This window comes from Gossypium raimondii, chromosome 13 (genome assembly GCF_025698545.1).
Source record: "Gossypium raimondii isolate GPD5lz chromosome 13, ASM2569854v1, whole genome shotgun sequence".
In the NCBI taxonomy this organism is placed as follows: Eukaryota; Viridiplantae; Streptophyta; class Magnoliopsida; order Malvales; family Malvaceae; genus Gossypium; species Gossypium raimondii.
Genome location: NC_068577.1, coordinates 51,892,908 through 51,909,654, shown reverse-complemented (window position 1 = coordinate 51,909,654; position 16,747 = coordinate 51,892,908). Strand labels below are relative to the sequence as shown.

At 33.7% G+C, this 16,747-nt stretch overlaps 2 protein-coding genes across 2 annotated transcripts; one reads left to right on the top strand and one right to left on the bottom strand.

Moving 5' to 3' along the window:
* The first annotated feature begins 3,374 nt into the window (after window positions 1-3,374).
* LOC105784183 (putative pentatricopeptide repeat-containing protein At3g23330) lies at window positions 3,375-6,303 on the top strand. Its single transcript, XM_012609987.2, has one exon. The coding sequence runs from the start codon at window positions 3,560-3,562 to the stop codon at window positions 5,720-5,722; it is 2,163 nt and encodes a 720-aa protein (XP_012465441.1). The 5' UTR covers window positions 3,375-3,559; the 3' UTR covers window positions 5,723-6,303.
* Window positions 6,304-7,541: 1,238 nt separating this feature from the next.
* LOC105783385 (50S ribosomal protein L3, chloroplastic) lies at window positions 7,542-9,066 on the bottom strand. The gene is made up of 2 exons (XM_012608808.2): window positions 8,423-9,066; window positions 7,542-8,014 (listed from the first exon to the last, which is right to left on the bottom strand). Exons 1-2 carry the CDS (start codon window positions 8,958-8,960, stop codon window positions 7,725-7,727), a joined length of 828 nt encoding a protein of 275 aa, XP_012464262.1. The 5' UTR covers window positions 8,961-9,066; the 3' UTR covers window positions 7,542-7,724.
* Window positions 9,067-16,747: the final 7,681 nt, after the last annotated feature.

Below are 16,747 nucleotides of genomic sequence, written 5' to 3'. Positions count from 1 at the left end.
ACAGTTGATTTTTCATATTAATTACTATTTTTACGAATATTTTTTTATATGTTGAATAAAAAGCAAAATTCCAAACATATACTAAACATATATATATATCAGACATGGATACACAGAATAGCATAGAATGTTAGTTGGTCCCCATTTTCCACCAATATATAAGGCTTGCAAAGGCTATTATTAATTAAAATAAATGGCGTAGCCAACAAAAAGGATGAAAGGAATCATATGCAACTCCTTTTCAAACGAAACCATAAACAAAAGAAAAAAAGAAAAGAACATTCAATGTTTATTCGGGGCAATGGTCATAAAATTAGCACCAAAGTCAGTAATTGGTAAAATGGGATACTAATACCATAAGAAACAGGAAGAATTACGGCTTCCATTTCTTGAACTTAGGTTTGAGAAACTTGCTCCCCTTCTTCCAGCGTTTCCCAGGCTTGAATTTCGCTTTCTCATGTTTGAATTTTCCCCGACCAAACAAACCCCCATGGCCATGTGCAATACGGTGTGCCCCGTAAGCCGCAGCTGCACCCCCTGCTATCAACCCTCCCACCGCATGTCCATGTGAACTTTGTCCTGTAAATTTTAGATACACCCGTTAGACATTCACAATCAACACTTGAGGTTGAGTAATAGAAGCAAGGACTGAACAAAAATGACATAATCAACTATAAGTTTAAAACCATATGACATCCTTTTGCCCATTGTTGTTTGAACCAAAGACTAAAATGCCTGCTATAGGGAGGATTGATGAGCCATATAAAAATTAAAGTGTGATTGAGCATACATACCGGGATAACCAGCTGGTGGATAAGCTGATTGAGGAGGATATCCGCCAAGATCACCGGGTACCATCCCTTTTGTTTTAATCTCCACTTTTCTTTTCTATTCTTTTTCCTTCTGGGGGTTTTATTTAGATAATCAGATGCATGCCATGCCAGGCCGTTTAAAACAATTTCAATTTGATGTTCGGTGTTTTTTTTTTTTTTTCTGATCACAGGGAGGCCGTGTTGATGCAAAGGGCATAATTTACTTATCCAATATATGGATGGTCTTTGTTGCAACTCACCCAGTTGGGAACTTCTTCGATTTTGATATGCCTCTGGCACTAACATCATCCTTTGCCTTCAACCCTTTTCTCATGGCTTTACATATTGTTGAGATGATTTTAGATAGTGTTAAAATGGTGTTATCCAACATTGTTTGTTAAGACTTGGACTGCATGTAGCCTTATATTTACGTTAGGTCTCTCTACCTGTTATGACTCTTAGCATGATATCAAAGCTCTGGTTCTGTGTCATTTTGGAACTCGAATGTTATTTATTTGAGTTCGTCACACGATTGTCTTCTTTTGCAGTGCATCGTTGCCATGGAGCTTCTTTGTTAGGTTCAATTCTCTTGCATTTCGACACTGATTCATATGATGTATATATGTTCCTTTTATGCAGCTTTATGTGCATGATGAAAAGTTTAATCAACCAATATTTCACTGCAACAATATTTCTGGTCATGTTGAGTCTGTAAGAAAAATCGTGAATCGCCATCTGCTGTCAAACTCTCCTGCAGTTTGTTCAGTAGTTCCTGAAAATCTTGATTGTACAAATTTTAGCTAGTTCCTGAAATGAGCATAGGGCACTGTGCTCCACTCATTCATCCAAGATTTTGTTCAAGGAAGGCGGTTGCAGAGCCTTTGTTCCGCTTTTTCTAAATTTGATTTCCTCGGTTAGTCGGTACAATCAATAATTAAATCCGGCACAGCAACCTCAAATGGATCCTTTACAAGCAGCACAAACTCCGGTTGATGAAATGATGAGACATGCGTAAGTTACGTAGTTATCAACCATATTTACCGTCTTGATCGAGTTCTTAAGTAGCTTGAAGTAAATGGTTGTCTCTGTTTTCTGTAGATATGTTGATCCAAACGATCCGATAAGAATCTTTTTACAACAGCCAGTACACAGCCGCAGGTAAGGCGGCGAAATTACCAGTCCCAACCAACTAAATGTTCAATGTAATTTGATCTTAAGAAACTTAGACTGGTTTATTGCGTTGTGCAAGTAAGTGCTGCATAATGCCACTATTTCTTTCATGTTCTGTGTTGTCCAGTCTTTACCAAAAATGAGTGAATGGAAATTGCTTGTTTATATGCAATTTTATGTTAATTTGATTGTGCCATTGCACTCTTATTCTATGTTCTAACTTGAGTATAACTCAGACAATAATTGAGTTGAAGTGGAAAGTCGAATCATTTCTAACCAAATAATAATACATATTAGTAGTAAAAGAAAATTAATAAACTTTACACTTAAAAATCATTCTGCTAATTAAAATCGAGTGCTTTTGATTCGCTTTAACAGGTTTTAGTAGGGTTTGACTCTATTTATGATCTACGTCTTGAATGGTTATGAAAAGATACAATAATTTATTGAATATGAAAAAGTAGTAGAAAAAATCTAGATTTGCAAGAAAGTTTAAATGAATTTTATGTTGTATGTGGACCGTCTTTTATTTCCTAATTCCTAAAGAAAAAAAGTCGATGAAACTTTGTTAGTAAAGGTTGAATTTTTGAATTTTTTGAACGTGTAGCTTTGATTTTCATTTGTCTTTATGGGTAGTTTTTTTTATCATGTGATTAATTTGACACTGAATGAGACCGATGTCCAATAATATGAATAGAATAGAATTGATTAATCTAATTGTTTAATTAGAGTTATGTTGAATCGATTAATTTTAAAACAATCAAAATTAATTGAATTATTGTTTGAAAAACTATAAAATAGTTACCTAAGCTCGAATTTAAGCACGCTTTTAGATTGAGCTTGAATTTATGTTTTTTGTTTTCTTTTACTTCGGCCTCGTTTTATTATTTAAAAATAATAAATAGTTATATATTTGTATAATTAAATTTAAATAAAAATATTATTATTTTAATAATGAACTATCTATTTAGGAGAGTCAAGCATAAGGTTAAAAGATCTTTTATAACTAAGCTTCGAATTGATTCTATTCAAGTTATACAAGAACTTGTCGATTGAGTTTTAACTTGATTGATATTGACATTATTGCTATTACAAGATGGCTTGAGTTCGAGTGCGTTGAAACGCATTATCCTCTTATTTAAATGTTGGGAGGAGCTTATTTAAATGTTGGGAGGAGCTATTGATAGTTTTAACTATTGTATCAAAAAGATTAGATATGATCGAAAACTATAATTGATTGTTAAAATAAAATAAAAAACTTAAATAATAGATATATTAATATTATATAAATATAAATATTTTACAATTAGAATTAAATAAATAAATAAATCTTTTTTATTAATAGTAACGGGTTCAACTTGAATTACAACTTTATCTAATGCCGGGCGGGAACTTTGGTGGGATCAAATGGGATCAACTTGAACCAAGCCAACCAAGGTGGGAACTTTGGGGAGGAAGCCCGGGCGTTGTGGTGTGCGAAGGCAAACGCAAGAACCGCCAGCGGCAGACAATTCCAAAACTTTTTTTTATGTCTTGCAACTAACCTTGGACGAAAACCCATTACTGGACACCCCACAATGACTTCAAATTCCACCGCGAAAACCCTGGTCAAAACCTTCCTCAGAACCCCACATTCCCTCAAAACCAAATTCCAAGCCAAGCAGCTCCTTGCCCAATTCCTCAAAACCCAACCCTACTCTCCCTCTTCCACTTCCATCCTCATTTCCGTTTACTCTAATTTCAATCTTTTACACCCCTCCCTCTTCCTCTTTAACTCTCTTAACTCCCCTCCTCTTCTCGCGTGGAAATCTATAATCAAATGCTATGCAAATTCTGGCCATTTTCTAAATTCCTTGACTTGTTTCGTCCAGATGCGAAGTTTTGGTATTTATCCGGATCCTAATATGTTCCCTTTTGTGCTTAAAGCTTGTGTCTTTTTGAAGAACTTGAGGTTGGGTGAGTCCATTCATGGCTGTATTATTAGGCTGGGTCTGGACTTCGATTTGTTCACTGGAAATGCACTTTTGAATATGTATGCAAAATTTCAAAGCTTACAACCGAATGGAGGACATAAAGTTTTCGCCTTTAATGTGTTCGATGGTATGCCAAAAAGTGATGAACTTTGTGGGACATCGGCTCAAGAGAAAGGCGCAAGTATTATTCAATTAGATCGTATGACAAAGGTTTTAGAAATGATGCCAAAAAGGGATGTAGTTTCATGGAACACTGTAATTGCAGGGAATGCACAAAATGGAATGTATGAAGAAGCTTTGAGGATGGTTAGGGAAATGGGGAACGCTAACATGAAACCTGATTCATTTACTTTGTCCAGTGTACTTCCTATATTTGCAGAGTACGTGGATGTCATTAAAGGAAAGGAGATTCATGGTTATGCTATTAGACATTGGTTTGATTCTAATTGTTATATAGCTAGTAGTCTGATTGATATGTATGCAAATTGTGCTCGTATCGAAGATTCATGTGGTGTATTTAATCTGCTATCTAAGAGAGATGACATCTCTTGGAATTCGATTATTGCAGCTTGTGTGCAGAATGGTGTGTTTGATGAAGGTCTGAAGTTATTTCGTCAAATGTTAACGGCTGAGGTAAAGCCAAGGGATGTTACATTTTCTAGTATCATGCCAGCTTGTACGTACCTGACAACATTGCATTTGGGAAAGCAACTACACGGATACATAATTCGAGGTGGATTCAATGATAATATGTTTATAGCGAGCTCCCTTGTTGACATGTATGCCAAATGCGGAAACATCAAGGCAGCAAGGTGGATTTTCAATCAAATGGAACACCATGACATGGTTTCATGGACAGCAATTATAATGGGGTATGCTTTGCATGGGCATGCTCATGATGCCCTTTTGTTGTTCAAGCAGATGGAAATGGATGGGGTCAAACCCAACTACGTATCATATATAGCTGTCTTTACTGCTTGTAGTCATGCTGGATTGCCAGAAGAAGCTTGGAGGTATTTCAATAGTATGAGTCGGAATCATGGTATTAAACCAGGCTTGGAACATTATGCAGCTATGGCAGACCTTCTTGGTCGTGCAGGAAAGTTGGAAGAAGCTTATGAATTCATTGGTAGCATGCATATTGCACCTACAGGTAGTATCTGGTCAACGCTGTTATCCGCTTGTAGAGTCCATAAGAACCTTGAGTTGGCAGAAAAGGTTGCTAACGAGATATTTAAAGTTGATCCAGAGAATGTGGGAGCTTATGTGCTGATGTCGAATATGTATGCAGCTGCTCGGAGATGGAAAGATGCAGCAAAGATGAGAATATTTATGAAGAAAAAAGGCATAAGAAAGGAACCAGCTTGTAGCTGGATTGAAGTTAAAAACAGGGTTCATACTTTCATCTCAGGTGATAAGTCACATCCTCTATATGACAGAATATTTGAGGCATTGAAAGATCTTCTCGAACAGATTGAACGAGAAGGCTATATTCCGGACACAAATGAGGATTTCCATGATGTTGACGAGGAGCAGAAGAAATACATGATATTTAGCCATAGTGAGAGACTAGCTTTAGCTTTTGGCATCATTAGCACCCCTGCTGGGACAACGATTCGAATAACCAAGAACATTCGGGTCTGTGTCGACTGTCACACTGCAATAAAGTTAATATCAAAGGTGGTTCAAAGGGAGATAATTGTGAGGGATAATAGCAGATTTCACCATTTTAAAGATGGGAAGTGTTCATGCAGAGATTATTGGTAACAGGCTGAAACTGAAAATAATGTTGAGATCTAAAGCCATTGTTGCGAGATGGCCAACCATGCAATAGCTCGCACAAATGGCAGACAGTCCAAATGTGACTTACTGGGCGGACAATCACCTGTTGAATTGCCTCGCTTACTGTCGTTATGCGGACCATCATGTAATCATGCGAACTATCATGTGAACAGCCATGTCGCGGACAGTTCATATGCAACAAGCCTGGTGGACTGATCAAGTGAGAACAAAGCTGCGATCTGTTTGGCGAGGTTAAAGACCAGCGGAGTGTATCCGATGAATGTGTCTGTGGACTGTATCCGCAGTTAGAATGAAATGTTTTGGTGCACGCTACCAGTGATGAGTGCGTGTGTGTTTTAGGAAAAACCAATCTTAATTGGTAGATCTTTTGTGTTTAGGTAATGATTGACATGTTTGGTTAATTTACTTGTGTACAAGAAATTTATTTCAAGTTTCAGGATTGTTTTAGTGGGGTTTGTTGAGTTATCTTGTAAAGAAACTCGTATATATTGTTAAGTACGAAGAAAATGAAATATAGAGCAGACTTGTTATACTGCTATTTTCTCTGTTTTTGCTTTCTTTCTTTGTTCTAAACGCCAACAGCCATGATCATCTATGGGTTGAGGGATCAATATTTAGACGCAGTTTTCACTCTTGTGAGCAGGGAAGAAGAGTGCGGCGAGAATCTTTGCAGTACGAATCAGTGAGAAGCTTCCACCAGAATTAAAATCTTGGGCAATTTAGAAGGCCAAAGGCACCCTAGAAGCATAAGTGTCTTCAGATTACTTAGTTGGGATGCTCTTTGATCTCTGTCCTATAGATAGAGTATCGTGATAACTTCAACTACTCATTAGAGCTTGAGAACTCTAAGAAAACAAATGTGTTTTAGGGAATGAAGCATTTAGTCAAGAGCCTGGCCCGACTTTTTCAAGTAATCACTAGGAAAGTAGGAAGTAGAACTTTGCACAGGCTTTTACAGGTGTGGGGTTTCTCCGAGGTTCAAATGTGGCATTCTCTGCAACTCCTCTTCTTAATCCAAACCAAGGGTTTCTTTGTACCAGAGAGATGTTGGAATTTTCCTGAGAAAATGTATGATTTTCCATCTGACTTGGCACCTTCTATACCTAACCTTGTTGGTTGATGATTAAAACTTTAAAGAAGACAAGAATTCATCTAAATATTGAACTCCTGTCTCTTCTTTACTAAGTTGATCATCAGATGAATAAATGCTTCAGCCATCCAGAGCATCAACTCCTTCATAAACCAAGGCCTCGGAAATATAACCAGAAAAATATATTTTCTTCACCTAAAGTTAGCCCCAGTATTAAGTGTAAGAAATTTGTATTTGCGATCAGGGATATGTGTATGTGTCCAACATGAATATTTTAAAATTATCTTTTAAGGGTTTTTGATAAAAGTATCACAAATGCCCTTTTACTAGGAATTAGATTACATTTTGCCTTCTTTACTAAAAATGAACAAATTAATCTTAATACATTAGATCAAAGAACAAACTAATCATTCTGTTAAAAATTTCATCTATTTTTACTGTTAAAAATTAATTTGCTTTTTATCTAACCTATAGAAATTAATTTGCCCATTTTTCAGTAGAATGAGCAATCCAACTCCTAGTACAAGAGTTCCCATGATACTTTTACCTTTTTTTTTTCTCATACACTTGAAGAATAATATTCTTTACATATCTCAATATGTATTGGGAAAAAAAAATACCGACCAATGGACACCTTAAAAGAAAATGAAAAGGATATGTATTCTGCAATCTAGCAGAGTTGCGCAGAGAATATTGACAAGTAGAATTGACTGATCAATTTAAGTAGTTCACAAATTGAGAAGCCATTTCCAAATTCAGGAATCAACTCAATAAAAGAAAAGGTAAATTTCGACTTAAACTCATACACCAATGAATACATCAAAAGTTCCCACAACTGAAATACTAGCTGAAATGAAATGAGTCCAATACATGAAACTAGCTCTTTGGTATGTTCTTTCCAACAATCTTAGCCGGGGTTATACGTAGCAGATTTCCGGGCTTACCAGGGACAGCACCTTTGATCATCACAACTCGAAGCTCATTGTCGATTTTCACAATCTTGAGCTTTCGGATCTTTCTTTTGCTTCCTCCCATCCTGCCAGGCATTTTCTTTCCCTTGTACACACGCCCAGGTGTTGTTCCAGCACCAATAGACCCCAATGCTCTATGACTCTTGGAACCATGGCTCATTTGACCTCTTTTAAAATTATGGCGCTTTATTCCACCTGTGCAAAAATTATGCCAAATATTACATTCCACCAATTGGGGAATTTCAATTGCCAAAACAACGAGACCCACATTATGGCAAAGGAAGCTAAAACCTTTGAAGAAACCCTTGGCATTTCATATCAATGTGCTAAAAACAATGTAATATGAGCCAAAGGATATACTTGGATACTAACATCAATAAAAGAGAAAAAGATAACCCATTTCTGAACTTTGCAATTTGACAAAATTGAAGCCTAACAACACCAGCATTGATGAAGCTATGATTCACACAATTAATTCACTTGAAACACAAGGATTTTAATTTGGAATATCAAACTTTTGTTCATTCATCAACAACTCCACTAGAAACATAATATAAAACCATCATAACCTTCAAAATGCAATAAATAAATATAAAATCAAACCTTGAAATCCTTTCCCTATGGTAGTCCCAGAGACATCAACAAGATCACCTTCCTTAAAAATCTCTTCAACAGCCAATTTCTGACCAGTCTCAAACTCCCCCACACTTTGCAACCTAAATTCTTGCAAATGCCTCATGGGAATAACACCAGCTTTCCCCAAATGACCCAACTCAGGCTTTGTCAACTTCTTATCTCTAACTCTCCGATACCCAACTTGAACAGCATCATAGCCATCAGTAGCCGATGTCTTAACTTGGGTCACTAGATTTCCTTCTCTAAAACCAACTACAGTCACTGGAACAACTGTGCCATCAGTTTCAAAGAAACTCATCATTCCAAGCTTTGTGCCCATTACTCCAATGCCTGCTTCCATGCTCATTGAGACTATATGCGAAAAAGGCCTCTTCTCGGTAGTTTTGAAGGCAAAAGAAAACTGGGTTTTTGTGGGTTTTGAGAGAAAAGAAGATTTGAGGGAGAAAGGAGGAGACTTTTGGCAGCAATAGCCTAAAGAATGGAGAGATAAGGTAGCAATTGGCATAGTTTTTTCTGGGTTTGATTCAGAATAAAGATTAGGAAGATGAAATTTTGAGCCAAAACAGAAGACAGAAAAATTTTGAAGCTTTTATCCTTAGAGCCCTTGCTCTTTCTTATCTAGTTGCGGATGAGACGTGGGAAGCAATCTCCTGCTGTTGGATGCATAGAATGGTTTTTTGGACCATTGGAATACCTAATTCCTCACCCAATTTTAAGTTTTGGTCACTCAAAAATAAATTTTTATAATTTAATTTTTAAAATATTCTTATTTTAAACACTTAACAAGCACTCGAGCATTAAATCAATTAAAGAATTGAATTATTTGTTGACTCCAATAAACAGACTCAAATCGAAACCCTTATATTCGAAGCGCAAATAGTAAGATGAGATTTATCAAGGTTTATGCGTAGGCATAGTACATACAGTATATCTTTGAGCACCCTACACTGTTCAAGATTTGCTCTAAACAAAATTTGTTTTCAACGAAATATAAATGAGACTGACATGCTCTATCAACTAATTTTTATCCCTTGGAGAATTCCTCAATTTTCCGCCTTCTTCTTATCTAAATATAAAAGAATTGAGATAAACAGAGTTTTTCTTTTTCCATAATTTTAGGAATTATAACTTTTTTTAATTTTTTTAATTTTTTAATAATGTCACATCAACAATGAAAGGTTGAAGGTCAATTTGTTCCAAATAAAAGAGTGGGACCAAATCGAATAAAAGTGTAAAAGTCGATGGTTAAATTTATTAAATTATTGCTCTCTCATCTAACTTACCGGAACTAGTTTGCCTATTTTTTAATAGAAAAATCACGATGAGATTGTTTAAAGACTTTATCATTGGAAGACTACATTGAGTTATATCACCCATTAATTTATATCTTTTGTAACTTACAAGTGTTGGGTGTAATAGTATGCTACATTGCATTATTAAAGGAAGACACTAGTTTGAATTTTGGAGACGATATTGTTGGAAAGGACAACCACGAATCTAAAATATAAACCATAAAACAAATTTGAAAAATACTAAAAATAACAGAGCAATGTGATGGTCTTGTGTCCATTGGTGGGCTCAGTTTATATCATTTTTCACCTTAATAATTAAAACTAAAACAATTAAATAACATATTTATATATGTAAAAATCAATAAATTTAAGGGTAAACTACACCGTTAGTCACTCTAAATAGGAGCGCTCCTATTTTTGTCACTCCGATTTTTTTGTTAAGTTGGTTACCCAAAAAATATATTAATCAAATTTCCCACTTTTGTAGGCACAACAAATAAGGATGTGACTTAGACTGTGCTAACAACTCTTGTTTCCTACCCAGAGTCTAAAACCTTTGTTCCTATGACTCCTAAGGAGTTAGGGGGAGATGTATCCTCTTCTGCCTTTGAGACTCAACTGTTGCATCATCCCAATAGAATCAACAAGTTGCTACTGAGATTGACGTGCTACTAAGCAACCCATTGCACTCGAGCACACACCTGTTCCCAAGCATAAAATTGAACCCTAGTTGTTGCTATAACTAGCCAAGGTAATCTTGTTTCTACAATTTATAGTTCATTGGTTAATGTTGTTGTTACAATTGCATAACCATCTTCCTCAAAAAGTCCAATTGATACATTTGCCTTCACCACCAATATTCAAGAACTTGTGGTGGAACCTATGAAGGTTGCAAAAGATAATAAGTAGGACCATATTGTCTCTACTGCTACTAAAAATAAGGCTAAGTTTGGAGCCTCAAACTCTAAGATTGAAGTGACCGAGGAAGTGCCCACTTCCACTAGCCCATCGTTGGTAACCATAAGGAGAATCCACTTTGTAATGGAAAATGGGTTTGACGACATAGAGGCTGTCAAGAACAAACAAGGCAAGGCTCCAATTGTTGAAAAAGCTAACAAGAAACAAAAGATTGTTGTAGAAAGTTCTAATGATCCGATGAATCAAAGACAATAACTAAGTCAAGCTTTGATGAGGATGCACCTTTGAAGAATGTCACTACTAGAAAAGTTAGGACTAAGCATCCCAATGCTCCTTTCTTTGCACAATAGAGAAATAAAAAGATGAAGCAAGTTGGGGTTCCAGAGTTGCTTGTTGGCGCTACTAATGTTGCCAAAGAAGATGAAGAAGAAAGATTGATTGAAAAGAGGAATCAAGTATTCCTAACCTTTGCCTATTCTAAGAGGTGCTTTTATTTTCTCAAGAAAAGTTTCATCGAAGAGCAAAACTGTAACATCCGCATTATGCCTCGGAGCTAGGTATAGTGCTATGTCCGATTAGGAATATTAGAAAATTTTAGAAACAGATTAAATAGGAAATTTTGAGTGTAAGTATAAGAAGTAGTTACAACCTATAGGAAATTAGAAAATGTTTTTAGATCAGGAAACTTAATTTGAGATATTAACTAAATTGTAGAAGAATAGAAAGTGTTGTGGTAAAAGTAGAAAGTTAAAAGTTAGAAAAGAAATACATGGAATTGGTGAGAAAAGATGAAGGACAAGAAGTGAAATTTGACCATAATAAAACATGAATCATGCATGGTATTATAGAAAAGATAAAGGATAAAATATTAATTAATTAAATTAGATAAATATGGAAAAAACTTAATTATTCAGGATGGAATTGTGTTAAATTGCCATTGGTGGACCAATTTGCAAAACTATTATTTTAATGATTAATATAGAGACATTTTCATGGAACTATGTAGAAAAGAGTAGAAAAGATGAAAAATTTCATCCTCTATAAGAAGAAAAAAAAATGTCACCCTCTAAAGCCATAAACAAACTTTTAATTTTATTCCAAATAGGTCCTTCCACCATTTCTTAGCCTGCCTAAGCTCAATTCCTTCAATTTCTTTAATGTTTTCTTAGCAAATACAACAAAAAAGATAATAATCATCTTAATTCCATGAGAAAAGAATCCATAGATGTGTTGAATAAGAGAGAAAATAGGAATTAGATTTTGATTTCAAGTAATTAAGGTAAGAGATGATGAAATTTTTATGAAATACATGTTTATTTCAATAAGATAGTATAGAAATGTTATTTGATTATGGTTTTAACATGTAAATATTATATGTTTTCATATGGAATTGAAAAAAAAAAGAGAAGAAAGGTGAGACTCAAATTGAAGACAAATGAAAAGAGGTGGTCAAAGAGTAAAAAGAAGGAGAACTCAACATTCAAGCCTTGGTTGTAAGTACTTCAAGAATTTTATCTTGTTTGGCTTAAAATTTAATCATAAATTATGTTAACTGAATAATTTAATTATTAGTATTATTTTGATATGTATAGTAATCCTTAATGAAAATTCATGTAAAAGATTTAATTTCAGTTTATATTATGAATATATAATGTTATATGTTGACAATTGAAAAAGGTCATAAGTAGAAAAATGATAAAGTGGTGATGTAATGTGAATTAATTATGAAGTTAATTTACAAATCAAGTTGAATTGTGAATAAAAGGACCAAATTGTGAGAATTGAAAAGTCATAGTATATGACTTGATTGAATAAATGTTATGGTTCGATAAAATGAAGCTTATGTAGATGAGATTTGAACTATTAGGATATAGATGGCAAGCCATAAAGGAAGTTTAGCTCACTTACTATTATGTATATCCTTTGTATTTGTTCTCAGATTTGTTCAGATATCCTAATTGTTCAATTTAGTCTACATTGGGCTATCATATGAAATATGAATTAAGAAATTGATAATGTCATGGTAAGTTCTTCAAAGGTAAAATTTTGAATAGTAAGAACTAGGTTTGAAATGAAGTAAGATTATGTTTATGAAGAATATACTAGTTTTTATTAATTAAAAGTTCTAATTTCTTGTTGTACTTACTAAGCCTTCACTGACTTAACACGTTTATTTCCAATATGTAGGTAGAAATTAATCGGACAAGCTAAGAAATAGATTGTGAACTACTTATCTCATCACATCGCCAAGTTTGGAGAAGAGTATGGTACTAACTTTGGTATAGTTTAGCATGTACATAGGTATTTTGACATGGGATATGGTTATAAAGGACTAATATATAAAATTTGTAAACTTGATCTGTTTTGTGAATTTAATCCAAATTCATATCATGTTTGTGTTAAGTTTGAATTGTTGATGTTATAATTGATTTATATGCTTGCAACTATGGATTGGTTTGAATATGTAAAAGAAATTGGTGTGAAGGGACTTAAATGTATAAAGTTTGGAACTTAGCAATTACCCTGCATCCCAAATGACAAAAACCTATTTTGGTATTGATACCATAGCCAAGGTACCGATACTTAGTGGCAAGTATTGGTACTTTAACCTTGGTATCGATACTAATGAATTTAATCCAATTTTCTGAAACTTCAAAACTCAAAACAGTATTGATACTTAACAAGGGTACCAATACTTAGTGGCAAGTATTGATACTTTAACCATGGTATCGATACTTCATGCCCAGTATCAATACTTAGTCACTATTTTTCATAAGTTATTTTAATTGCATGAATGCTCGAAAAATTCATCCGAATTCATCCCATGTTGTAGTACCAATACAATTATGATAGTTAAATCATAATAATTAGTATATAATATTTTTTTATTGTTAGGACATAATAATTTTCTACTCTAATAATCAATGTGACATTCCTATACCTAATCTGATAGTCGGGTCGGGATAAAGGTGTTACAAAAACATTGATGAATCTAGTTTTGCTGACCATGGGATCGATACAATTCTTGAAAACAATAAACTGATGGGATTAGTGAGTTTTGTTAAACCATATGTTAGAAATGTTGTCTTGGAATTCTATGCCAATCTCCTCTGTAGTATCAATGATGACGAAAGCAAACTCTATACAAGGTTTGAGCCATAAGTGAATGGGATTAGCGAGTTTAGCACGTCAGTGATTAAGAAGGCACTAAATTGCCACTGTCACAACATGGTTGAGTTGGGTGAGACCATGGACCAAACTATTGTTACGATTACCAACAACATGCATTTTACCTGGCCAAAAAAGGTAACATCCATGCCTCTTTACTTTTTACAATTTATGTTGCTCTATATGCTATTTGCTATAAAAAAACTAGCTTCCCAATAACCAACGAGATTTTGTGAGTAAAAAGACTGCAATCTTTCCTAGAAAAGTTGTAGAAATGGTGGAATTCAATCTTAGCCAGATGGTCTGTGATAAGATTATCAAGCATACTGAAAAGGTGCACGAGAGATACCTGATTTATGATGATCTAAAAGCTAGTGGTGTCGAAAAGTGTGGTTTCAAAACCTCGTTTTTGTAAATCAAACTTATAAATATTTTTATTAAATATTTACGGAGTTATGTTAGAGGTGAATTCAATTTTAGTCGGGTAATTTTATTGATTTATGGATTAATTAGCGTACACAGACTAAATCGCATAAGTGATAAAAGTGTGAATTATTATTAAATTATAAGGTAGTAAATGGCTAAGGGACTTTGGAAGCAGTTAGACTCATGGATTATTGATAGTGGACAATATTGAATCCTGTTATAAAGGAAAATGTAATAAATTTATAATAAATGAGTAATAAAATAAAACATATTATGAGAAAATAAACAAGATAGTGGAGAAACAAAAGGAAAACATTTATCTTTTTCTTTTTTAACTGAAACCATTAAAGGGGAGAAGAACATACACACGGCTAGGGTTCTTAAAATTCAAGATCAAATTGGTATGTTCAATTTAGTCATTTTCTTGTATTTTTTATGTTTTCGGAATCCCGGTACCTCGAACTAGTTGACCCATGTCATAATTTTTGGTACTTTTAAATATTTAGGATGTTACCATTGTTGAATATTTGAAGTTTTAGGTGTTATTTGATAGATTTTAAGTTTAAAATTGATAAACGATTAAATTGTAAAGTTAATTCATGATTTTGTGCAATAGGGACTAAAATGCACAAATTTTGAATTTAGTTGTAAAAATGTGAAATAAAGAGTTAAATTAAGCCCAGAGTGAAAACAATATAAAAATTAGAGGTTAAATTTGAATGTTATGTTAATCCCGATTTTAGGGACTAAATTGATTAATATGAAAAGGTTGTATAATTTAGAAATTTAATGTGAATTTGGTTGTGTATTATTAATTTATTATATTTTTTTTAATTTGTAGCTATCGTCGGCCCATAGTCTTCAAAAAAGAAAGGAAAAGACAAGGTCGTCGACGAATAGCTTGGAGTTTACAGTTTGTGTTTCTATAATCTGAACTAACTTATAAATTGCTACATATTGATTTAATTTTCCATGGTAAGAATATGAGGTGAGATTTCTTGATCATTTGAGATGATTTAAATTGATCGATGACTATGAAGGTTAGATTAAGTATAATTAAAAAATGTGTGTATTCTTTTATAAATGTGAAAATTTAGTATGTGTTGGTTATTTATGGCTACTATGTATATTAATTGAATACTTACATATTGAGAATGAATGTGGATTGAAAAATTGGCCGATATTTAGACATGAAATAAAAACCTTATTAACTATTTAGGCAGAGTCGAATATAGTTGGCATGCTATAGGATAGGAAGAGTTCATGGTTACTTTGACTACAAGTCGGTAAGGCAGTGGGTGCCAATTTGCTTCAGTTTAACTGATGAGACACTGGGTGTCAAACTTATTGATAGCATTGGGCACAACTACTTGGTGTGTTGGTTGGATCTGTGTATCCGTCCGAGTCTAAATCGTGTTAATAGGGAAATCAATGATAAAAATGAAATATTGATATTGAAATGGTAAATGATGGAAATGGAAGTGAAATATGTGAAATGGAATGAAATTATGGATTGAGTTATGAACATAGGTTGATTATGTTTAATGGAAATATGAGAATTGTAAAGTGAAATGGATTGTGCAATTACATGAATGAGTTACCAAATGATGTATGTAATGTAATTGCCAAGTTTTTATTGAGAAAATATATTGATATTATTTAAGAAAGTATGATATAGTATAACTGAATTGGTTGTGATTAATGAATATATAATTTGGCATTAATAGCTTGATTATTTGCATATCAACACTTGGTTTAATTTATTTTGCATTGTAATGATTTATATTGTATTTCAATGTTCGAATTATAGAAATACCACTGAGTTATATTCAACATACGATTTTGTTTTCCCGTTCGCAGGTTAGGTACTTACCAGTTCGATCGTCAACTCAACATCTAGCGGAAATCCCAAAATTAAGTGTTGGTGATGTTTTTACTTTGGTCTTGACATGTATCTAAAAATCTCTTTCGGTTAACAAGATTATTTTGTAGCTTGATGTTATTTTGAGTACTATGTATATAAGTGTATATATATGTGTGATGGTAATAGTTATGTGGTTGATCTTTTGATAGGTTGCTTGATATATGTAATGTTCTAATGGTTGAGAAAATATCATATTTTGTGATGTATTTTGGTTGATGCTTAAGAATGATATGATGGATAATATGTTTAGGTTATGTCTTAGAAATGTTTTGGTATGTTGGATGTTTTGGTAGTTTTGGTCTTGCACTGAAAAACAATGTTTGGTGTATATCTTACAAGTGAAATTGAATGATTTATTATGTCTCGAAAAAGTTAATTGATGCATGCTTAGTTGGTCAGTTGAGGTGCCTTAATAACATATTGGTTTGACACTTTGTAACACCCCTTACCCGTATCCAACATCGGAATAGGGTACGAGGCATTACCAAAACACATACACTTGTAAACGTATTTAACCGAATTATAAAATTTCATCTAAATTAAAACTTTCAAAATAATTAACAT

Bases quoted from the DNA above. Each gene is read 5' to 3' on its own strand.
- LOC105783385 (XM_012608808.2), bottom strand. From the start codon at position 8,960: ATGCCAATTGCTACCTTATCTCTCCATTCTTTAGGCTATTGCTGCCAA. The intron at 8,015-8,422 runs GTTTGATTTTAT...ATTTTTGCACAG, and splicing joins CATAGGGAAAGGATTTCAAG to GTGGAATAAAGCGCCATAAT.
- LOC105784183 (XM_012609987.2), top strand. From the start codon at position 3,560: ATGACTTCAAATTCCACCGCGAAAACCCTGGTCAAAACCTTCCTCAGA.